General features: G+C 46.4%; 1 protein-coding gene across 4 annotated transcripts in view; it reads left to right on the forward strand.

Annotated features, from left to right (window-relative positions):
* ALPK3 (alpha kinase 3) overlaps window positions 1-23,490 on the forward strand; it is a 48,394-nt gene extending 24,904 nt beyond the window's left edge. For 3 of the 4 annotated variants that reach the window (XM_074354021.1, XM_074354022.1, XM_074354023.1), the window contains 9 exons: window positions 6,469-8,599; window positions 9,283-9,430; window positions 9,833-9,960; window positions 10,119-10,154; window positions 12,239-12,519; window positions 13,097-13,185; window positions 14,004-14,227; window positions 16,690-16,738; window positions 17,343-23,490. In XM_074354021.1, the coding sequence (XP_074210122.1) occupies window positions 6,469-8,599; window positions 9,283-9,430; window positions 9,833-9,960; window positions 10,119-10,154; window positions 12,239-12,519; window positions 13,097-13,185; window positions 14,004-14,227; window positions 16,690-16,738; window positions 17,343-17,688 (3,432 nt within the window). In that variant the 3' untranslated portion in view covers window positions 17,689-23,490. The remainder of the gene's footprint in view (window positions 1-6,468; window positions 8,600-9,282; window positions 9,431-9,832; window positions 9,961-10,118; window positions 10,155-12,238; window positions 12,520-13,096; window positions 13,186-14,003; window positions 14,228-16,689; window positions 16,739-17,342) is intronic. The other variant, XM_074354024.1, reaches the window with a different exon arrangement.
* The last annotated feature ends 452 nt before the right edge of the window (window positions 23,491-23,942 follow it).

A 23,942-nucleotide genomic window follows, 5' to 3' on the forward strand; every position in this document is an offset into this window, starting at 1 on the left:
CAGATCCTCCTAGTGGACAGTATAGGCATGAGAGAGCATGGCTGAATGCCTTAAGCCCTCAGAATGTCTCTTCTTGAGAAATCCTGTAAGTCCTGAGGATGATCATCTCAAGATGTGGGAACACCCCTCTTATAATTAGGGCTCTTTGATTTTCAGGAAATACATGAATATAAGTGTTTTCTGGCAGCTGTTGAGGGGGGAGGGCTTGAAGAGAGAGATGATCTTTGCCTTAAGGAATTACCTAATGAATCAAGGGGATTAGACTTAACACCAAATCATAAGTTCAAAGAGGCTGTGGTGAAAGTTAATGCAGGAGGTGTTCAGGGAGGGAGGGTTGGGTGATCTGCCTTCATGAGGGGAGGCATTAGTATGAACAGAGAGAGCTCTAGGAGAAGCCCTTTAGATCAGGCTTGAGAGATAGGAAAGCGGTCTCCTGGTAGTGACAGTAGTGGTAGCAGAAGCCACGGAGATCTAAAACTTTGACAGAGGAGAATCCGCCCCCCTTCCCCCTTCAGAGGAGCTGGGATCAATCCTGTTGCTTTTTCTCTCTCCTGGGTATTCTTCTGTGGCCAAGACACCAGCTCATGTGTGAAAGTATGTGACAGAGGGGTAAATGAAGCCCCATCCATCTGGCCAGAGGACTGACTGGAAAAGTGAATCCTAGGGACCCAGAAAGTAAAGGGTAGATCATGGGGAGGAAGAAGTTTAGGAAAGTGACTTCATAAGCTGTTTATAAATTCCTGGGCTTATTCCCAAGCTGTGTGTGGATCTGGTTCTGAACATCGTATTAAGAACTTTGAGAAAAGAACTGAGACCATCATTCAAGTCCCAGACTGGCCACCGGGTGGCACACATATAGGACAGATCTGATAGCACTGCAAAGATTTTGAAAATGGAACTGACATTGAAACTACAACCTCAGAAGGTTGAACAGAACTTGCAGCCTGAACACAACCAGGTAGATTGCTAAGTCAAAAATATTAATGCTCTTTATAGGATTTATACAGGAGAACAGATCTCATAATATTCAAAATGTCCAGGATATAGTAAGTATTACTTAGCATATGAGAAAATCAGGAAAATTTCAACTTGCATGTGAAAAGGCAGTTAATGTCAAGATGGCAGAGATGTTGGAATTATCTGACTTTAAAGCAGCTACTACAAAAATGTGACAAAAAGTAAGGGTGAACACTCTGGAAATAAATGGAAAGATAGAAAGTCTTGGCAAAGAAATACAAGACATAAAGGATCAAGTGTTAATTTTAGAACTGAAGAATACAATAATTGAAATAAGATTTGCTGGTTGGCAAGATGCAGAATGAAGACGACAGAGGAAAGTCAGTGCACTTGACTTTTAATTTTAATAATCAGAAGTATTCAATTTGAATAATAGAAAAAGAAATGATCAGAACCTCAGGGAATCTGTGGTGGAATATAAAAATGTCTAACATTCATGTCACTGGGTACCCAGAAGAAGAGGAGAGAGGGAATGTGGTACAGAAAAAAATATGTAAAGAAATAATGTCTGAAAACTTCCCAAATTTGGCAAAAAACACAAACTTACAGATCAAGAAGTTCAGCAGATAGGAAACACCCATGGAATTCCATGCCAAGAAACATTATAGTCAAATTGCTAAGAACTAAAGACAACAATAACAACAAAATCTTGCAAATAGAGAAAAAATAATGCACTATTTATAGGGGTACAACTCAAATGACTGCAGGTTTCTCATCAGAAACAATGGAGGTTAAAAAAGAAGTAAAATAGGAAGTGAAACTATAATACATTAAAATTTTGGATGCTGCCAAATCAGTGTCTTAAGGGAAATTTATAGCATTAAATATTAAAAAAGAAGAAAGATCTCAAATCAATAATCTAAACTCTCATATTGAGAAACTAGAAAAGGAAGAACAAAATAAATAAACCTAAAGCAAGCAGAAGGAAGGAAGCAATAAAGAAAAGAACAGAAAACAATGAAATTGAAAACAGAAAAACTAGGAAAAAAATAAACTAAGCCAAAATCTTGTTATTTGAAAAGATCAATAATATTGATAAACCTCTAGCAAGACTCAAAAAAAAAAAAAAAAGAAAAAGAAAAAGAAAAGAAAGAAGACAGAAATTACTTGCACTCAGAATGGAAGAGGAGCTTGATTGTGATCATTTCACAGTATATACCAAAACATCAAGTTGTACACTTTAAGTGCATACTATTTTATTTGTCAATTACATCTCAAAGTTTTTTTTAAAAAAATGAATGAAAGGGAATATCACTAGAGACCCTGCAAACATTAAAAGAATAATAGAAGACTACTATGAAGAAAAAAAAAAAAACACTCAAGTTCAACAATTAACATTAAATAAAACAATTTAAAAAACACAAACTTCTAAAACTCTTGCAAAAATTAAAGAAGATAATTTGAATAAGCCTATAACTGTTAAAGAAATTGAATTTGTCTTTTAAAATCTTCCCCCTAAAATCTTTAGGGCCAGATGGTTTCACCGGGAAATTATACCACACATTTAAAGATGTCGAAGCCTCAGTTTGAGCCCTGGAAGTAAATTCCAGGTCTTGACACTGCCCGGCTTCATCCCTATTAAGCCCCTGGTTTTGTCTCCTGCCCCGCTAAACCAGCACTCTAGGGCCATGCCCTCTTAGAGGGTTATAAGCCATAGTACTTGTCATTAAGTGGTTTATTCCTGTGAACCTCCTATGTGCCTCAGAACCTAACAATGTTCTTTGTAATGAAAAAATCTCACAGAGAACCAGGAGGTTCACCCCAGCTCACACAATTTTTATTTTTAAGAAATACGCGACATTTCTCCTTATCTCTTTACATAGTTCCAGATGCAGACACACACCCAACAGTGTTTAGAGGGATCAGCCTTTGTAGAAGTGTTCAGAAAGTATTCAACCAATCATTCACCACTATGTACCAAGTCTAACCCTGAGCCTGTGCTGGGCCCTTTTGGGAGGGGAAGAGTTCACAGGTTAGCAGGTGACACGTGCATGAAACAAATAACTGCCACACAGAATGAGGGTATAATGATGGAATTAGGTACATTTGTCATGAGTACCTAGGATAGGAAGCCGCTTACATTTTGGGAAGTGGAGGAGGGAATTCAGAAGTCTTCAAAGGAGAAGAAATTTGAGTGAAGCCTTAGGAAAGAGAAGGAGTCCTCCAGGTGATCAATGAGAAGGCTGAGAATGTCCAGCAGAGAAAAAACAAACTGGTTACAAAATAGCACAGTAGTCAGTATGGTAAGTTAGTGTTGTTGGATGGAGGGACCCAGGAGATAAACCTGGAGAGACAGACCTGAGACCCTTGCTGAAGGATGGGCCTCACTGATCTCACAAGGGTCTATTTACTTATTTATTTTCATTCTTCATTGAATTTTGTTGAATATGTGTCATAGGCACATGCTATAAAATTCAAAAAGTATGAAAAACATTTACAGAATATTAAAATTTTCCCTTTTTCTCTACAACCACCACCCCATTCCTCTTCCTAAATTCAGTTGCTGTTACTGGTGTCTTGAGGATTCTTCCAGAGCTATTTTCTGTGCATTTACAATTATGTGTGTGTGTCTGTATTTTCCACACAGAGGTGGCATATGATACTTTCTATCCTGTACCTTACCTTTTTATTTGGATATTTATTTTATTTGGGATGTGGATATACCATAATTCACTGGATCAGTCTTATATTGATATAGTTCAGGTAATTTCTAGTCTTTTCCTATTATAAACTATGCTGCAGTGAATATCCTTTTATATATATCCTTGTACATGAAAACACATCTATAGGATAAATTCCTAGGAATGGAATTGTTGGGTCAAAGAGTGTAAGCATTTTTAATTCTACTAGATAATGCCAAATTCCTGTCCATAGGGGCTTTGCAGATGCCTGTTTCCCCATACCCTGGCCAGCAGACAGTGTTCTTAAATTTTTTGCTCTTTTAGGCTGGGGCTTTTAGGCTTTATCTTGTAAGTGATGATAAGCCACTGAGAGGCTTTTAAGCAGGGTAGTGTCACAATCAGATTTATATTTTGGAAAGATCACTTGAGCGGCATTGAGGATACGGTTTTAGTAGAGGCAAGATGAGAGTCATGGATACCAATTAGGAGGCTTTACTGTAGTCCAAGCAAGACAGAATTGTCGGCAGCTTAGATTAGGCTGTTGGCAATGGAGACAGAGAGAAGGGAATGGATATTGAGATTCTGAAGAAGTAGATTCAGTAGGATTCAGGGACTGCTTAGTCTTGGGGTGAGGGGGAATGAAGATAGCTTTTATCAAAAGTTCTGTTCACATGAGTCTTGTGAGCAAAGTCAGCATTTTCTTTGTAAATTTACAGCTTTCACGTCCATATTAATATTTCCTAATCCTAGAATATAAGAAGTTAACGGAAGGTGCTATTATATTACTAAGTGCTGTTTACTGGCTCCAAGGCATTTTTGTCTGTTCATATCTTACTGGCTGTCAGAGAAGTTGGAGGAGCGTTTTTATTAACATACTTCAGTCAGTCAGACTTACATTTGATGGCTCCTGATATTCACCAAGCTCTTCTATTTTTCTTATATTTATACCATTCATTCAAAATTCCATATTCAGTAAAATAACTTTAAATTCTATACTTAATTTAAATATAATTTAATTATATATTAGTCTTTCATTATATGATCTGTTTACTTTGGTTTTGTGTGTGGTTCTTCTTATACTTAGAAATATTTGTGTGTAGTAATTTATAATTTAAATTTTATAAAATATCAGTTATTTTATGTGTTGTGTCAGTGTCTTTTAATTTTTTATGATGAGCAATGTTAAAGTGTTTCCACCACCTCCCTACCTTTTTTCCCTTTCATTTTCTGTCTCCTATTAGCCCAAAGTTTTATTTCTAAGGGACTGTCTGTATAGTTAAATATCCTGTCTTTCTGTTACCTGGGTTTTCAGCTTTGAGTCATCCTTTGATTGCAGGCTTGTATAAGTGATACAATCTAGGCACTTAACTCCACTTGTCACCTCCCTCCCCTTCCCATTCTGTGCTACTTATATCATTTCTGCATTGTCAGGACACAAACACTGACGTTCTGATCTACCACTCTAAACTTTTTTGATTTTAGTCTTGGTTCTATGGTTAAGTATTTAATGCTTACCATCAGTTCTTTTGCCTTGATTTCCCTGACCATCTTTTGGTTGACCCAAGTTTATTCTCCAGTAGTTTTTCCCTCCAGGGCCCCAGGAATAACATTCCTTAAGTCCTGTATGTTTAAAAACAATTTTCTTAACAATTTTCAGGAAGTTTCTTCAGGAGTGTATTTTTGCTGTTTTTTGAGATCTGTCTCTGGCAGGCTGTTCTACTTTTCTTCCCCTGACTCCATTGGACACCTCTCTTATGTGTCTTCTGTTTGACTTCCACCCAGTGCTCCATGATCCTACAGCTCTTGCAATCTCCCAGAGTTTCATCTGTCTGCTTTTGGCAGCTCTTAGCCATTTTTTTTTTCCCTAGAGACTGTGGGTTTTATTTGCCTCCAGGTTCACTAACAATGGAATTTGCTCTGTTTTTTCTTATTTTTTTGTTGGTTTTGATTATATCCAAGAGGAAAAGAGGCAAATTACTGTTTTATGCCAGTATGTTTAGACAGAAAGTCCTTTAATTATATTTAAATGCATGATGTTATAGTATAACAGCAAAGGACATGGGATTTGAAGCTAGACACACCTGGCTTCTAAGCTAAACTCTACCACCTTACCATCTGATAATGGGCAAATAACATTCCTTCTTTGACCACTGGTGTTCTCATCTCTAAAATAGAGATAATTCTCATATTGTTGTGAGGAGTAAGTGAGGTTTATATATAAAATAAATAGAGGCCTAGCATAGTATTTTGCAAATAGTGGGTGTTCAGAGGGGTAATGTTACAATGTTTCATTGATGTCCTGGCATAGGTGTCATTCATAATTCCTTTAACCCTCTCACTTTGGATGGCATTGTGTAATTACCATTCACTCAATGTGAATGGTGGATGCTGTCACTGATGCTGTCAAGGAGACCCTTTGGCATTCTCCCACTTCACCCGTAATTCTGTGCAGGGCAATTAGTGCCACAAGAAGGGGACAGATTAATACTCAGAAGCCTTAGGGAGAGACACTGTCCTCCAAGTGGCAGGGGTGAGGGGTGGGATAGAACTGGAGCAGGGTCTTTCAGGAAAGGCAGGATTCCTTGAGGTAGAGGTGGGAAGGGGCAGAGCTAGATCTGGATTTCGGATATTCCCTGGTCTAGATCCTGGGATCAGGGGTTGGGGTGGGTGGGCTTGGGATTTTGTTACCCCTAGCAGGCCTGAGAAACCACGTGGCAGGATTCCAGTCATGGCAGTTCTGGATGAGGTCAGAGGAGGCTGGGATGCTGGATTGGAAGGAGATCCTAAGGCACATGTAGTTAAGTTTTTGCTTTTGTCCATATGTTTTCAGGTCCAGGAGTCCCAGGCAACCATGGCTCCTGCCGTATCATCCAGCAACAGCTCTGATACAGTCCCTGCTGGGTGCAGCACCTCCAGAAGTCAGGGCATCATTGAGCCCATGGATACAGAATCCCAGGAGGATAGGAGAACATCTGCTGATCAGAAAACTGGAGGCAAGAAGATTACAGAGGTGGATAGGAAGATGCAGGTGCATGGGAGGACACAGGGAGACAGAACACAAACAACCCAGAGGACACAGGCAGATAGGAAGATGCAGGTGGATGTTGTGACACAAGAAAGTGAGAGGCCAGAGTCAGACAGGAATTCCCAGAAGGATGTGGTGGCACAAGAAAGGGTGGGGACACAGACAGATGGGAGGACACAGGCAGACAGGAAGACACAGGCAGATGAGATGACGCAGGAACACAGACGAGTGCAGGAAGACAAGAGGACACAGTCAGCGGGGAGCACTCCCACAGCCGTGAAAGGTCAGTCAGAGAAGGAATCGCCGACCAATCTCAGCCCGCGGTCCAGAGCCCTGGAACACCCACCTTCAGAGGATCCTGGGTCTCCTCAGACTATTGAATGTTTTGAACAGACCCCAGAAGAATTATCTATCCCAGACAAACCTGGTTTTCTGCTCAGATCTGACAAGGCAGCAAGAACAGCCCCGGAGAACCATGAGAAAGCTATGCTGGGTCCCCTGGCAGGGGGCCTCCCACTCCGGGCACAGCTGCCTCCTGAGGGTAGTTTGGAGCAGATGGGAGAAGAGAGATGTGGAGGGCCGAAGTGGTCAGGTCCAGAGAAGGACAAGCCAGAAGAGGGCCTGTTCCAGGGCCCCAAGGAGGAGCAATGGGAAGAAGTGCTGTCTGTGGACTGGGGTGGCTGTCCTCCAGCTGGCCTGAGCCCGCAGGTGCCCCCTCCACCCTCCGTTCCCAGGACTAGCCTGACTGATCATTCACAGCAGGGGCTGCCTGGCACCCCAACTTCTCCCCAAGTGAGTGCAACTGCCTTCCTGCCCTCAGGGAACCAGGCCTTGCCGAGTTCTGCCCCTGGACTGCACCTGGGGCCAGGGACCCCCACCCAGAGTCACCCACCAGAAACCATGGCAGCAAACACTGAGGGGGCCTGTGCCAAGGTGCCAGATGTGGAAGGGAGGACTTCAGGTCCCAGGACCTGTGACCCGGGCCTCATAGATTCCCTGAAGAACTACTTGCTCCTGCTGCTAAAGCTATCCAGCTCAGAGATGAGTGGAGGGGGCACAGAGTCCCAGGGGGAAGCTGCCATTGGTGGTCTGGTGCCCTCGCCTACACTGATCCCTACTGTGGAAGTGGCCGGTCTGAGTCCACAGACATCGAGGCGCATCCTGGAGCGTGTGGAGAACAACCATCTGGTGCAGAGTGCGCAGACCCTGCTCCTGAGCCCCTGTACTTCCCGCCGCCTCACCGGCCTCCTGGACCGCGAGGTGCAGGCCGGCCGTCAGGCCCTGGCTGCTGCCCGGCGCCCTGGCCCCAGCCCCCTCTCCGTCCCTGCCATTGTGGTAGGTGAAGAGGAAGGCCCTGGGCTGGCCTCAGAAGGATCCAGTGAGGGTGAGGGAGAGGTTTCCCTTGAGAGGCCTGGCCTCCTGGGGACCTCCCAGGAGAGTAGCATGGGTGGGCCACTGAGGGAGGTGGGTGGGCAGGCAGCCCCTGGGCAGGGAGTGCTGTCAGCAGAGAGAAGAGCCCAGGAGGCCTTTCAAGAGAAGGAGGCCCCAGGGGAAGCTCTGACAGGTCTCCCCGCAGCTACACCTGAGGAACTGGCTTTGGGGGCCCGGAGGAAGAGATTCCTCCCTAAGGTCAGAGCAGCAGGAGACGGGGAGGCAACTAAGCCTGAAGAAAGGGAAAGCCCCTCGGTTTCCCCCCGGGGGCACAGGAAGGGCCTTGCACCTGGGTCCCCAGGGACTCCAGGGCGGGAGAAACGCTCCCCTACTCAGGGCAGAAAGGCAGGCATGCTGGAGGTGCCACGGGCAGAGGAGGACTCGGCAGCAGGAGACCTAAGCTCCAGCCCCAACAAGGCCAGCAGTCCAGATGCAGAGCTGGCCCAGGATGAAGGCAAGCAAGATACTCTGGCCAAGCCGAGGAAAGCCAAAGACCTGCTGAAAGGTGAGCAGTGGAAGGGATGGGTACCGCTTCATGGAAGTGGGCTGCCCAGAAGAGGACACTGCTGGGGTGACACGTGCCCGCTAGGGGTTTACAGTGTGCCTTCATAAAGGTATCCTTGTGTAATAATCCCACAGGCTTTGGAATCAGAAAGGCCCAGTTCTTGTCCTGGCTCTGCCTCTTGAGCTGGTAATGGTACCAACTTGGTAACACTGTGAGGGTTAGATGGGAGAGAATAAATCAAGTATTTAGCACAGGGCCTGGCTTCCATAGCGTTCTGTCTCTGTCATCATCACCACCACTGTAGTCCCCTCTCTGCAGACTTGTCCCAGTACAGAGTGGTACAGACAGGATTCAAGTGCAGCTTCCTAGAGTCAGGAGCCTAGACTGCAAATTGAAGTTCCTCCCTTGACTGCTGTCTGTGTCCTCAGCTGTGAGGTTCTGCCTGGCCTGGAGTCGGGGTACAGTAGTGGGTTCTTTCTAGATAAGATGTGTGTTTTGAAGTCAGGGCAGAAGCCTCAGAGATACAGGCGGGGCTGTGAAGTAATGGGCTTGTGTGGAGACTTGAATCCTATTTTCTCTCCGCCTGTGCCACCAAGGACACACAGGGAAGCAGGGTAGGAGCAGAGAGGGCATGAGATGGAGGGAAAGTAGCTTGTCCCTCTTAACTGTACCCCTGCTCCCAGCCCCACAGGTGATCCGGAAGATTCGGGTAGAGCAGTTTCCTGATACCTCGGGCAGCCTGAAGCTCTGGTGCCAGTTTTTCAACATTCTTAGTGACTCAGTCTTGACCTGGGCCAAGGATCAGCGCCCAGTGGGCGAGGTGAGCAGGAGGTAAGCCATCTGGATACCACCTCCACCTGACCTGGCTCCCTAATTAATTACCGTAATAAGAATATTGGGGGCATTGTCCTAGCCCTTTGGATCTGTCACCTCATTTCTCCCTCACAATAACCCCCTGAAGGAGATTCTGATATTCCCATGGTAGAGAGGAGAAAACTGAGACTCAGAGGTAGTGAGTCACTTGCCCAAAGTCACACAGCAGGTGAGTGTCAGGATTGCAAACCTGACCGGGATCAGCTCTTGACCCCAGTACCTCACGCCACCTGCCCAGAGCTCTCAGAGCCGGGGTTCACAGCAGCCTCTGAGAGCAGAGCCTGAGGAGCCTCAGGACCACAGTCTGGTCCTGGGCTATGCCCTGGTGATGGCCTCACAGGAAGGGTTTCCACTCTGCAGTGCAGGGGATGAGGGGCCAGCGGCCTTGGCCATCGTGCAGGCGTCCCCTGTAGACTGTGGCGTGTATCGATGCACCATCCACAATGAGCACGGCTCAGCCTCCACTGACTTCTGCCTCAGCCCTGAGGGTGAGTGTGACCCCCATGCCCTCCTCCCCCATCCCCCGGGGCTCTGCCCAGCCTGGCTGCTGAGTGGAGGGTGGAAACAGTCACCTTTGCAGCGATGGAGCTCTCTCTGGGCAGACCAACCTGAGGGCAGTTGCTTTCTCTTCTTTTTCTCCCCATAGTGCTGTCAGGATTCATCTCCAGAGAAGAAGGTCAAGGTATGGTGCCCCTCAGGGGGAAGAATGGGTGGGCTTTTGTCTCTACCCCTGCTATCTGCAGGGAGTTCTCTAAAGACTGGGAATCTGTTCCAAATGGCATGTTTGTCTCCACATACAGCTACATTTGCCCCTAGTTAAGATAAGACTTACGGAGGAGGAAGGAGGAAGACTGCTGTTTCAGAAGATTGTGGGGAAGAAGTGGCTAAGGGGCCATCCCACAGGAGCTAATTCAGCCTGTGCCCTTTGCCCATGTCAGAGCCCTTGGTCAAGGGCAGGACTGGCCACTGGGTACTTCCTGACCTGCCAGCTCCCTTCCTGGAGTTCCTCACAGTGGCCTGTGGACTCTTGCATTTGATTCACATAGGGAGGCTGCTAAAAATGCAATATCTTGAGCCCTACTGCAGATACTTGTAATCACAATCTCTGGAGAAGGATCTAACACAGTTGCATTTTCCGTAGACTCCCTGGTGATTGTGATATGCCCCAAAGCATTTTAAAGGCTCAAAAATTAGAGAAATTATCTAATATTTGTTCAGTTATCAAATCAAATTTAATCAATATCAAATATAACCTCACACCTAAAAAACTTAGTAATAATACTTTATTATCATCAGATTTCCAATCAGATTTCCCCAACTATCTTGTAAGTGTTGGTTTATTTGAATTAGGAACCACTCATCGCTTTTGGCTGACATATCTCTTAAATCTATCAAATGTTGCTCCTTCTCCATTTGTTTTCCTTCCTTGCCATTTATTTGTTGAAGGCACTTGATTTTCTTACATTTGGGGTTTTGTTGATTTTATCACCATTTAACATGTTCATTAATGTGCTTCCTCTAAATTGGTAATTAGCTTGAGGGGCTTTCTCTGATTCAGGTGCAAATTTTGGGGGGCAAGAACACTTCACAGGTGTGCTGTGTATTTCCTTTTACATCCTATCTGGAGGCACATGGTATCTGATTGTTTTAGTAATGTTAAGATTGATCAGATGTTTTCTGCCTGATCCATCCCTTTTAAATTTAAAAAAATTGTACCTGATACAACCTCTCTCCTTATCTAGGGATTGTAGCAGTCACTGATTATCACCTAAATCCAGTATTTCATTAAGGTTTGCAACATGGAGTGTTTTAATTCTGTCATTACTTCTTTATTCATTAGCTGAAGTTTTTCAATAAAGAAGAAATGGTTATTTGGCAACACTTATTATATATAGGTCCAACAGAAGATGAGGGATAAATACTTTCTTTTCTTCCTTGCTAGATTTCAGAATAGTGAGTTGGTGCCCTAGAATCTTCCAGAGGTCACCAATGAGGGTTTTTTTAGGTGAGGGTAAGGGTTTTTTTTTTTTTACTTACAATTATGAAAGTATGAATTTTTAACAAAACATTGCAGTGTTTTGTTGTTGTTGTTAAAATTATCTCTCTCTCTCTTTTTTTTTTTTTTTTTTTTTTGGCCAATGGAAGCCCCTTCAGGTTGGCTCCTGTGTCGTTTTGATAAGCCTCCAATCATTTTTGGTAGCTTTCCTGCTTTCTGGTCCAGCAAGATGTTTCAGGTCAATCCAAGACACTTCCTGCCCTAGAACTGGAATCAACCATCTCTTTAGGGAATTCTGGTTCCTTTTAGTGGAAAATGGTATTTAGTGATCACAATTTGAGCACTGGGAGTGCTCACTGCTACTGGATTGATCATGTAAACTTTTTGTTTCAGTCAAACATGTTGGTTGAGAAGGAGGCATTTATTCATTTGATCAAAACAACAGATTAAAAAACAAAGTAATTCTGATATTCTGTATTGATTGTTACTTCGTCAGAAAACCCCTGTCTTCCACAGACACTGGCTGAGCACTTACTGTGTGATAGGCACACACGAGCAGTGTTGAATGACAGGGGTTGTATCAGATACACTTTCTGCCCTCAGGAGCTCACAGTCCAGTGAGGGTGCACACCCAAAGAGCAGTAATGGACAGAGACTGAGTGTCCCAGAGTAGTTGAGTGGGAGACTGTTTCAGCCTTTTCCTGCCTTGCGTACCCACATCAGTCAGGTGGGAGCTTCTAGTTTTCCACATTTCTCCTGTTTCCCTTCAGTTGGAGAAGAGATTGAGATGACCCCCATGGTGTTTGCTAAGGGTCTGGCTGACTCTGGCTGCTGGGGGGACAAGCTCTTTGGGCGCCTGGTGAGTGAGGAGCTGCGAGAGGGTGGACATGGGTATGGCCTTCGGAAGGCCTCCCAGGCCAAGGTCATCTACGGGCTGGAACCTATCTTCGAGTCAGGCCGCACCTGCATCATCAAGGTGTCCAGCCTGCTCGTGTTTGGGTCCAGCAGTGAGACTTCTCTCCTCGGCAGAAACTATGACGTCACCATCCAGGTACTATGTCCATCCCCCTGCCCCATCCTTCCACTCTCTTATCCCTCTCCTTTCCCAGCCTGCGTGCTACTGAGAAGCCCAATATGGAGGCAGAAGCCATCTGAATCTCAGCTTTATGAGGCCCCTGGGATAGGCCCTGAGGAGAGCCTGAGATGTAGCGTAGGCTACACCTTTGGGGCCATAGTTTTAAAACTATAGTTTTGCAGCAGAAAGCTTTCCCACTGCGCTCAAATATGTCTTGCACAGAAGCCTTATATGTGAGATAAAAGACGAGTGACTGTGAGTGGGGTGGGTGTCTTGCTTTCCACAGCATGGCCCCTGGGGCACAGCACCTCTCACTTGGGCTCCAGGAAATATACTTTGGAAACCACTTTGAGAACAAGTCCAAATCCTCTTGTTTTGCAAATGAGAAAAATGAGGCGCAGAATAGGGTGGAGGGAAGGAGTGAACCCCGCCTCTCCCAGGGCTGGAATCCTCCTTGAAGCCTCTAGCAGATGGCCCTCCCATTTAGAGCGAGGCATGATAGAGAACAGGGCAGCTTCCTTGCTGAGCAGAGTCGGTTCTCTTTAATCCACAGGGGTGCAAGATCCAGAACATGAGTCGAGAGTACTGCAAAATCTTTGCAGCTGAAGCCCGGGCGGCGCCTGGCTTTGGGGAGGTGCCTGAGTAAGTGCACAGGGACGGGGGCATGCAGTGCGCAGACCTGTTGACTTCAGCTTCTGTAAAGAGCTGTGATTTTACAGCCTCCCCAGGGCATCCTGACTTACAGCCATGTGCAAACGGGCCCCCAGCTAACCCCGTGCTCAGTTCGATGGTTCCACAAAGTCTAGGAATAGAGACCTCAGGATTCACTGCCCACTTTAGGAAAGCCTCTGCTCTGGTCTTCAGTCTCTTCTCACCCACCCTAATTCCCCATCCCCTTGCCCAGTTTTTGCTGATTGCAGAGGTTGGGCACAGCAGGTTCTGGGCCTCTCTGGAGGTGATGGGGTGGGCTAAAGCTTCTGGGCAAACTGGTCAGGACTCTAATGTGGTAGGTGGGCAGATTCAGTGTGGATTTTTGCAGGAGTCAGCTATAAATGGTAATTGTTTCCATTTTGAGACTTGAACTTCAACTCTTGAGTGTTAGGGTCTAGCTGACATTGAGCACACTCTTGCTCAATCTTCTCTAGATCTATTCCTTTCTGTTTGACACATACTGACCTCAGTCCCTCACCCAAGCACAGAGGCCTCCTGGGGCCATAGCAAGGTTTAGTTCTAATGCCCCTGACCTCAGAGAACAGACAGGACTCTGAAGCCAGTGACCTCCCTTTTCTTTACTGAACTCAGGGTAGAAGCCCCCTCCCTTGCTGTCCTTCAGGCTCAGAGCTGAGAGTTCTGTTCTTGGAAGGGCCTTCCTGTTGGATCCAAGAGTATAGAATTGAGGAGGAGGGAGGAGCTCTCTGGGGCCATGCTTCCAGCTCACTGCAGGGTGACACTGTGTTTAGGATCATCCCACTGTATCTGATCTACCGGCCTGCGAACAATATCCCATATGCTACTCTGGAGGAGGACCTGGGGAAGCCTCTGGAGTCTTTCTGCTCCCGGGAATGGGGCTGTGCTGTGGCTCCAGCAGCACCTAGCAGCTCTGAGGCCATGCAGAAATGTCAGACCTTCCAGCACTGGCTGTATCTGTGGACAAACGGCAGCTTCCTTGTCACAGATCTGGCAGGTACGAGGGTGTGAGGGTGTGCACGTACATGTGTAGGGGAGCACGTGGAGGGGCAGCGCCACAGTGCCCGTTGGCTAGGCTGCAACACACTTCCGCACGTATTCTCTCTGGCTTTCACAGTAACCTTGTAAAGTGGGTTGGACAGGAACCACTTTGTATGCAACCTTATTACAGACCAGGGCCTCATGTAACCCAGTCTAACTGCAGTTGTGTTTGAAGGAGTGCACTCAAGGCTCCACTTACAATCAAAAAGGAATTTATTTCAAAGAACATTACATGGAATCTAATTCAATCATCACAACCATCTGTTCAAACTCTCCCTTCTCCTCCTCCCCACAGCTCTGCTCTGAACTTTCTTACCCTTCATACTCACCAAACTCTCTCTTCCATCTTCACACACATAGCTTTACTGTCTCCTCCTTCCCCACTCCCCACTCCATCTTTGGTAGCTTTTTATTATGGAAACAAATGTAGTTTCTCTTGCTTCTTTTTATTTACTTCTATTTCTCCCATTACGCAGATTCTCCCCAACAAAGGAAGGCCAGCAAGCATGAATTCACCTTCCTTCTTTGACCAGTCCCAGAACTGGGCAGGGGAGAGGAAAAGATAAAATTCCCTCTGCAGTGGGAGGAATAGAATGCTGGGAATATCACACATTATTATGTCTTGTCCCTGATATAAATAAGTGAGAAAACTAAGGACCAGAGCTAGGATACTGGCTCAAATGTGCTTTTCATTAGGGTGAAACTGTACAATGAATATTGGATATATAACTCTATATATTGCAGGGAGAGGGTAGCTAGTAACACATTAAACCATTATCACTCACTGTTTGTTAACGCATAAAATTTTCCTTCCTTTTTTCCTTTCTTCCTTCCATCCTTCCATCTATCCATCCATCTAACATTACTAAATATTGGGAAAATAAAAAGGTGAAGTAAGACTAGCTGTTGTCCTCGAGAAGCTATGATAAGTATACCAATTTCTAAAATGAGATGGTAACACAATATAGCAGAAAGTTTTGGGGGTCAAAGAAATTCAGGTCTAGGTCTCATTGTTTTCTAGCTGGGTCTCTATTTTAGAGAAGAAAACTAGCTCAGACAGGTTAGGTCACTTAATCTCTCTGCACTTCCATTTCCTTTTCCTCTGTAGGAATAATAATATCTTCCCTGCCTATCTCTCAGACTTGTTATGAAGATTAAATGAGGCTGTGTTTGTGAAAGCCTTCTGCAAACCAAAATTCTGTGCAAATGTAAGGGATCAGAATGACTATAATGCAAAATGGGATGTGATAAATGCTGAAAAAGAAATGACAAAGAAATTCATGTTTCTTGCAAAACTACTGTGTTTCAGACACTAAGGTAGAGTCCTACACATATTGTGATTGTTTCAATACCCCTGCAAGATGGGCAGTATTATCCCTACTCTTACAGTAAAGGATTAGAGATAGTAAGTGGACCGGCCAAGTACACACAGCTCCATAATGACAGAGCTGAAATGTAAATCCAGGTCTGCCTGTTCTCAAGCCCACATTTGTGCCCCTCTATCATCCACTGGTACTCAGCCCCGTTAGTGAGAGGTAGGCCCCTGGAGGAACACAACTGGACAGCGTGCCAGTGAGGAAAGAGAGTCACAGGCCTAATGCATGAAGGCTAAGATGCTGGGGAAGACTGGCTGGGGTGGGAAACGTTTCCTCCATCACCATTTGCCTGGCTCTATTCTTCCAGTGCTGTCTTGACCTAGGAGCCCGTCTGGGCTTCTGGGAGTGCTTGCTTGCTGCCTTTAGGAGTATATGGAAGCCAGTCTTACCCAGTGTTACATTTCTGCTGGCCCAGCCCTGATGTACCTTCACTTTCTCTTTTTTGCCCAGATAGGCTAATGTAAGAGGAAGGAGAAAGTTTTAGCTCAAAGCCAGAGGCCAGCCCAGTTTGTGACCTACTCTCGTTCAGTCAAGGCAGGATTGCAAAGCTGGAAGTGTTTTGGATCTAGGAGTAAGAAAATTGAACTTTGTTTCACAGCGGCCATTGCACAGTCAATGCTCAATCATTTTTTAAAATTTTTTAAACATTTTTTAATTGAGTTATAGTCATTTTACAATGTTATGTCAATTTCCAGTGTAGAGTACAATTTTTCAGTTATACATGAACATTCATATATTCATTGTTGCATTTTTTTCGCTGTGAGCAATTATTAAATTAATAAATAAATGTGACTTTGCTCCAGTTGCTTAACTTTGAGTCTATCTACTCACATGTGAAAATGGGAATATTGTTATTACCAATAATACAGAGATACCCACATTTACCATGAGACAGACCAGTGGTGACGCCCAGTGAAAGGGTACCTGAAGATGTGCCCTGAAATCTGGCACCTTCCCGTCTAAAGTGATATCCATCTTGGACACGTGGGGTCCCTAAAACTGGCCCAGGCTGCCATCAATTCCCAACTCTCTCTCTTTTCAGGGGTTGACTGGAAGATGACTGATGTGCAGATTGCTACCAAACTGCGAGGGTGAGTGCTTTTGGGGGACAGAGTGCCCTCTGAGAATCTGCTCAGGGCGTAAAAGCTCAAAGTTCTTCTGGTTCTCCATCCCTGAGATGCTGGGCCTGTGGCTAAATGGTCCCAGTTGCACTGTGGCCATGTAGTGACTTCACAGGGCCCACTGATCCCCACCCACTGTGCCCTGGACCCCAGGTGTGGACCAGCAGCTCTTGACACCCACACGCAGGGCCCCCTGCAGTCCTGGGCTCTCAGTGTACCTGCTCCTCTTCCTTCTCACTGTGAAAGCTCATCATGATGCAGAGGAGCAGGGGCCCTATGAGTAGAGTGGTGACCGGGAATCTGCTCTACTTTATATTAATAAGGCAGAGCATCCTTATGCCAAATAATGTCCCACATGATAAATTTCATGGGCGGGTGTAATGAGACCTCAATTTAGAATTGAGGTTTTGGATGCTGCCACCTCAGGTGGCACCAAGTGGACTCCCCAGCACCCCCAGGTACAGTCAGATGTACCTTGGGCATGATACCCTGGCTATGGCCATCCCACAGTTGGCCCCCCAAGGACTCTCTCTCTGGGTGGAGCTCCCACTCAGCTCTTACTGTTTGGCTGCAGATACCAAGGCCTCAAGGAGAGCTGTTTCCCTGCCCTGCTGGACCAGTTTGCCTCCTCCCACCAGTGCAACACCTTCTGTGAAATGCTGGGACTAAAACCCCTCAAGGGCCCTGAGGCTGCCCACCCTCAAGCCAAGGCCAAAGGCTCCAAGAGTCCATCTGCTGGAAGAAAGGGACCCCAACTGAGTCCTCAGCCCCAGAAGAAAGGCCCCCCCAGTCCCCAGGGCACCCGGAAGAGTGCCCCAAGCTCCAAGGCCACCCCTCAGGCCTCAGAGGCAGTCACCACCCAGTTACTGGGACAGCCTCCCATCCAAGAGGGTGGCTCTAAGGCCCAGGGCATGCGGTAGCCCCGACAGGAGGCTGGGGGCCTCCACCCAGCAGCAGACCAACAAGGAAGCAGCTCAGACCGATGGAGACTTTCCCAATATGGAACTAACCGGAGAAGGTGCACTGAGGAGGCACCAATCAGGGGCCTCTCTGAGCAGCCTCTCCTCATCAGACAGCTTGGTACAAGGCGCACAGCCTGGTGGCCTCTCCTGGTGCCATCATCCCCCAGGGCTCCCAGGCCCCACCTCCAAGTGCCTGGCGGCCTAGGCCCTCCTTGAAGTTTACACTGGCCACTGCTGGAGGCTCCCTGAGTCCTCTGCATGAGTTCTGCATCCAACCCCTTGCCCCAGACCCTGCTGTGAATGATGTATTCTGCAGGCATGCAGGGCAGCATTTACCCTTTTCCCTTCACTTGGCCCTGACCTCTCCCTGTTCTCAGGGCTCCAGACTTCCTCTGTTGTGTCTGGCCTGGTGACTCTCAGGGTATCTTCTCCTTCCAGCCATTTTGCTTCATTCATCCCAGCTTATCCTGCAACTAACCTGTCCTTGATCCTGGATAGGGCTCAGGGCCCTTCCAGAGCCTGTCATATCCCTGTGCGGTGGTCTTTGGTGATGCGTGTTCATGCTCTTCCTTCCCCCATCACTCAGGCACTCACTCACCTGCTTCCCATGCTCCCTTGCACATGGTCCCCCATCCCTGGCTTTGAGCCCAGTTATAGGCTGTTGCCTGCCTTTCACTGACTTCTGCTTGTCCCTCTGCCCAAGGGCTCCCTAGCCTGACCCTGCTCCGTACCTACCATACCCAGATGAGGAGCAGATCCTCTGGCCTCTCAGCCCACCCCAGTACACTCCTCCCCTACTTCTCCCAGGCCCTCTGCTCAGTAGGTGAGAGCTGGCACACAGGTTGCATCAGCAACTGCGGCCAGAGGGAAGGTATTGACTTTGATGGACCTTGTGTCCCATCCTGAAAGGAGATGGGGTCACATCCTGTCTTGACCAGGGATAGAGGGCTGGGACTCATCTCTAGAGGGAGTGCACATGGGAGTTCTAGGAAGAATGCAGTCCATCCATGTGCGGTATGGAGGGGTGTCTCTGTGCCTGGGAATTAGGACCCTTGCCTGCAACTATTAGCTCTTGATCCTGGGGCTCTAGCTCTGGGCCTCATATATAGGCTCCCAGGGAATTGCAGTGCTCAGCCCAGCACCCTGGGTCCTTTCTGAAAGCCCTTCTTTGAGACCTAGGATAGGGTAGGTCTGGAGCTAGCCTGCTCCTCTTGGAATGCAATAAATGCAGCAACCTGTATCCTGCTCGCCCTCATCTGGTGTGGTTGTAGGTGTATGGGGTCAGGGTCCCCTCTCCCCAGGCAGGTTCTCTGAAGGTGTCCTGTATTCCTTGGACCCACTGGAAAAATTAATCCATGATTTGGCTCCTGGATTGACATTCAGTCTCAGCCTTCTGTGGCCACAGCTAGACAGTCTGTGCTTCTTGTACAACTGGGATGATGGCTTGTGCCCCTTAGCACAAGGGTACCTAGACCTTTGGGATTGCTCCTTCATTTGGAAGAAGAATGCAAAGGAAGGAACCCAGGAAGGAAGAGCAGAGCTGGGGCTCTGGGGAAATGCCCAGTGTCTCTGGCTGCCTCGACTGTAGCAAGACCAGCCCAGGGGATAGCCAGTGCCTGCCTCTCAGCTGCTCACTGACTGTTTCCTGCTTCCCAAGCTGCAGAGGTTTCTCATTCCCAAACCCACCACCCAGTCTTTTCTTTACCTAATATCTACCTGCCTCCATTTTGACATTTCTGACTTCTCTACCTCCTTTTGTGCTCAGGTGACTCTCCCCACTTTTTCCTTTTGCCCCAGTGTGCCCTCAGCTCTCCCAGCCTGTGTATCCAGATGGCCTTGGTGAACTGAAAGCTGGAATATTGTTGATTTGTTTATTCATTTATCCATTCATTCAGCAGACATACTGAGCAGACTTACTTTATGCCAGACCCTGAGCTGACGGCTGTTGGGAGGCAAAGATGTATGAGGTGGTCTCAGAAGAGATTCTTTCCATTAGGTTTCTTGGGTTTTGAGCAACAGAAATGGACTTGGACCAACTTAAGCAGGGGAGAAGGGTTCATAGAAAGGGTGTTGGGAGTAGTTCACAGAACCAAAGGAATAGCTGAATAGTTGGCTTTTAGAAAGGCAGGAGCACCAGAGCTTGCCTCCCAGGTGCCACTTCTGTTGGCTCCAGGGGATCTCCCTCCACTCAACATTCAAATTCCTGTCCTGGAGCTCAGGGCATTGCGGAGGGGAGAGAGGAAGTTTCCAAAGCACAGGGATTCTTAACAGAAGAATGGTGGAAACTGGGAGGATAGAAAGGGCTTGGTAGGCAACCACAGACGACACCCTAACACACATAAACCCTTCTTCCCATCTGATGTATTATGACTCCCACATACACCCAAAAGCCATTCAAGGTCATATCCAGTGACTAAGTCCAGGGGTAATGACCAGCGCTACAATTCTCCAAAGTCCAGTGTCACTAATGATACTCTTCCCTCTTTTATCACAATCTCATTTTGAAATTCTGCAACCCATGGAAATGATATAACCCAGCAAAAAGGGAAGTATGAGTAAAGGCTACAGTCCACTTCTGTAAGTGGTCATGAGAACAAATGTGTTTATGACTAGGGATTTTTTGCCTGTTGGATTGACCCAAATCTTCAGTTCTCAAGTCCAGCTCCTTAATGGTCCTGCTTGTGTGTCAGGCATTAGCCACTGGACATGGCAGTACCAGGAAGCACTTTAGGAACCCCCCACACCCATCCGTACCCTTGCCCCTTTTTACGTAGCAGCAATCATATTTTCCCTTGATTGATATGGTTAATCATCCTAGCTACTCCCATAACCTCTTGTTATGTGTCACTCAGAGGTATGAGCAACCTGAAATGGCCAGGTGCCTAGGCTTCTAATTCACTTGAATTATTACTATGAATCTTTGAGGACATGTTTCCTTGGGGACTAAAACTTCTACACCAGTCTGGTCCTAAACCTCAGAGACGAGAAAAGCATTCAGATGTAGTGATAACATGCCCCTCTCCGCCCTTTTTCCTAGCCTGTTTGAGAAATAGCACCACGAAGTGGTTGCCAGTTCAGAGCTTATGCTACATCTCGCAGGCCTGACTCAACCTTGCAAGGTATTGTTTCTCAGCTGGTGCCATAGCTGAGTTTTCAACAAACCGTTTCACCAAACTATCAGGCTAACCCCACAGGCTTCTAGACTGTGGGGATCTTGACAAAATGAGCAAATGCAATAGGCATCTACTTTACTTTGGTCTAAAGTGTGTTCTTCGGTTGAATGCAATATGTGGGGATACCGCAACGATGTTTACAGCATTTGATAATTCCATGGATTTTGATGGCAAAGAGGCAGGATGGGTAAGGAAAGCAAATCCAAATCCAGAAGAAGGGCTCATAATGATCAAGACAAATTCCTGCCTGTTAAAGCCATAGCATAGGTGTAGATTGAGGCCAGCTCAACTGCAGGGCAGGAAGAGGCATCATGGGACAGTGAGTGAGTGTCCTACACACACGGCTTGCCTATGCCTCCAGAGCTCTGTCCTGCAGCACCCACCTAAAGATGGAGTACTTCTGGTCACATCTGACTATGGCTGGATGAATCCAACAACCCCTGTTCATGAGGGCCAACGTGGCCACCTGGTATGCTGTAGCCAAGCAGTTAGGCTCCCCCAGAGCCCAGTGGCAAGCCATGGCCATGTCTCAAAAGGATAATAATTACTTGTTGGCCAGATTATCACTTGGTTCCAAAACCTGGATTCCCCTGCCATATTTTTTCAATCAAGTCTTGCCACAAGCTCCATACATCACTCTGCTCTGCCACAGGCTCCATGTGGCTCCCAAAATGCCACAGAGAGAAACCTCAGGCACTACTGGATCTGCCAGGTCACATGGCCTGGTGGCAAAACCATTTGTGCTAAAGGCTTTCCCTGCTGGAGTGCCTTCACTTGCTCAGGGCCCAGCCCAAAGCTGGTAGCCTCTGGGTCAGTCAGTAAATGTGTTGGATCAACGTGCCCCAAAGGGACATTTTTGCCTGGAATTGGGCCTTAGTGGTAGCAGATTCCAAACATAGGGATTTGGTGTACATTAATGGAGGAACAATTCTGCCCTCAAAGGACCCCTTGATTCCCAGGAACTCTATCAAGGGAGCAGACGTTTGCATTTTCACGTGACTTATCTCCTACCTCTGACTCATTCATGTCTGACCAAGGCATCTAGGGAAATGGCTGGTCTCCAGGCCCTATCAGCATGATGCCATCAGTGTGATGGAACACTGTAGTGGTGAGGGCAAGGTCCCTGTGAGCCAGGTTGTGGCACAGAGCAGGACAGCTAAGGTAATATGTATCTTTAAGCAGGACAGCAATGGAGTTCTACTGCCCTGCCAAGTGAAGACGAATTGCTTCTGATGTTCTCTGTTCATCAAAATCAAGGAAAAAATGAATTTTCTAGATCAAAGTGTTCATATCAAATGCCAAGAGCTGGATGAATTTGCTTTAGCAAGAAGGCCATTTCTGGAACAGCACCTGCAATTGGAGTCATCATTTTTTAAAGTTTACAACAATCCAAAGACCTCCTGGTGTTTTGCATGGGTCAAGCTGAACTGTGGTAGGAATCACTATGGCTTCACTCTCAAAGCTGATAGTAACACTAATTTCTATAATTCCCTGATGAATACAGTATCACTTTTGACTTACCATCTTTGTGGGGGGGGGGGATTCTAATGGCTTGTGCTTACTCTGTCCCACAATAGTCACTCTTACCCCACTAATCAGAGCCTTTGTGGGGGTTATACCTGTTTCAAAATATATCCATTTCAACTGTACACTCTAACCCCTGATTGACTTTGAGATTCCACTGGGTCTACTATGGCACAGAATTTGGTCTATTAAACATCTCTCTGGATTGGCAGACCACAGGCTTTTCTATTGTCCCCAGAAATCGGACTTAGCTTGGAGCCAGTGTCCTATAGAAACTCTCTCCTCAAGTTTGAGTATTTTCCCTTCCCTTCTGTAGTTCCCAGATAAGTGAACACAGATCCCTTTGGGAAAGGCTGCAAGGAAGGTTCACAATATGCCTCTAAGTGTTAAAATAAAGTTTTCCTTCAAAGATGCTTGACTTCCTCTCCATTGAAGGTCTGGAAATTAAGTGGGAGATTTTGACTCTACCTTGGCAGCTTGAGACAGACCTCTTTGCCCACCCGGAAGTCTTTAGTTATGGTAAAAAACTAGGTGATATCTTAGGCACTGTCTGGTCTTTTCATTCCTGGGGCCCAATGACTGATTGACCACAGCTAGGGGTCTGGTTTCTATGCCCATGTCTATTACGATGACTCCTCCTACTGTGTCCCTTCTATCTCTCTCTGCTGCTGAGATCAAAGAGTTTATTTTCATAGCAGCTCTTCCAACCTGCATTCCAGGCCTGGAGAGGAAAGCCAGCAGAGCCTCACCAGCTTCTCAAGGCAAGGAGTGAGACCATCTTCTGGGTCCTGGCAGAGGACAGTGAAAGGGTAGATGGGCTGGATGCATGCCAGGGACCCAATAAAGCATTCTCGTCTCCTGAGATCTGTGAGTTCCTGCCTTTATTGGATTTTTGGTCTTTTGTTATAATTTAGCATCAGTCAACATTTGATCCAGATTTGTACTGTTGACCTCCCCACCCCACCACCCCATGCCCAAATGGTAAGAACTGTTAACTGGCTGTTTGAGCTTCTATAGAATCTCTGGTGAGTGAACATATCAATAAACAAAATTTGAATCAAAATTATGTTCTTCTATCTTGGTCAAACAGCCTTAAAAAGTTTCCATAAATTTCCCCTATATTTTTTGGCAATGTCTACTAGCTAGCTCGTAGAATTTCTTCTGGGAGTAACTCTTCTTTTTCCTGGTCTGATTCTCCCTCTCATCCCCTGGGTTACGTTGAGCATAGACACCAGTTACTGGCAGATCAACAGTGTTGTGTGGGGCAGGGTCAGGGTCTCAAATCTGTAACTTGATGCTGTCAGTACCCCTGAGCTGCTCACACTCAGGGAGGCTGTCTCATTCATTAGACATACAAAGAAATGGAATTTGCACACTAAAAATGCATCTTGCTAACTTTTTATGAGAAATGTAACCATCCAGAAGACTGGACACTTGTCTTTACCTGACAAGTGAATTACTCCCTTCTTCTGAAAGGAAAACTTCAAGAGAAGCCAAATTATCAGATAGTTGTTT

The sequence above is a fragment of the Camelus bactrianus genome, chromosome 27 (assembly GCF_048773025.1).
Source record: "Camelus bactrianus isolate YW-2024 breed Bactrian camel chromosome 27, ASM4877302v1, whole genome shotgun sequence".
Lineage (NCBI taxonomy): Eukaryota > Metazoa > Chordata > Mammalia > Artiodactyla > Camelidae > Camelus > Camelus bactrianus.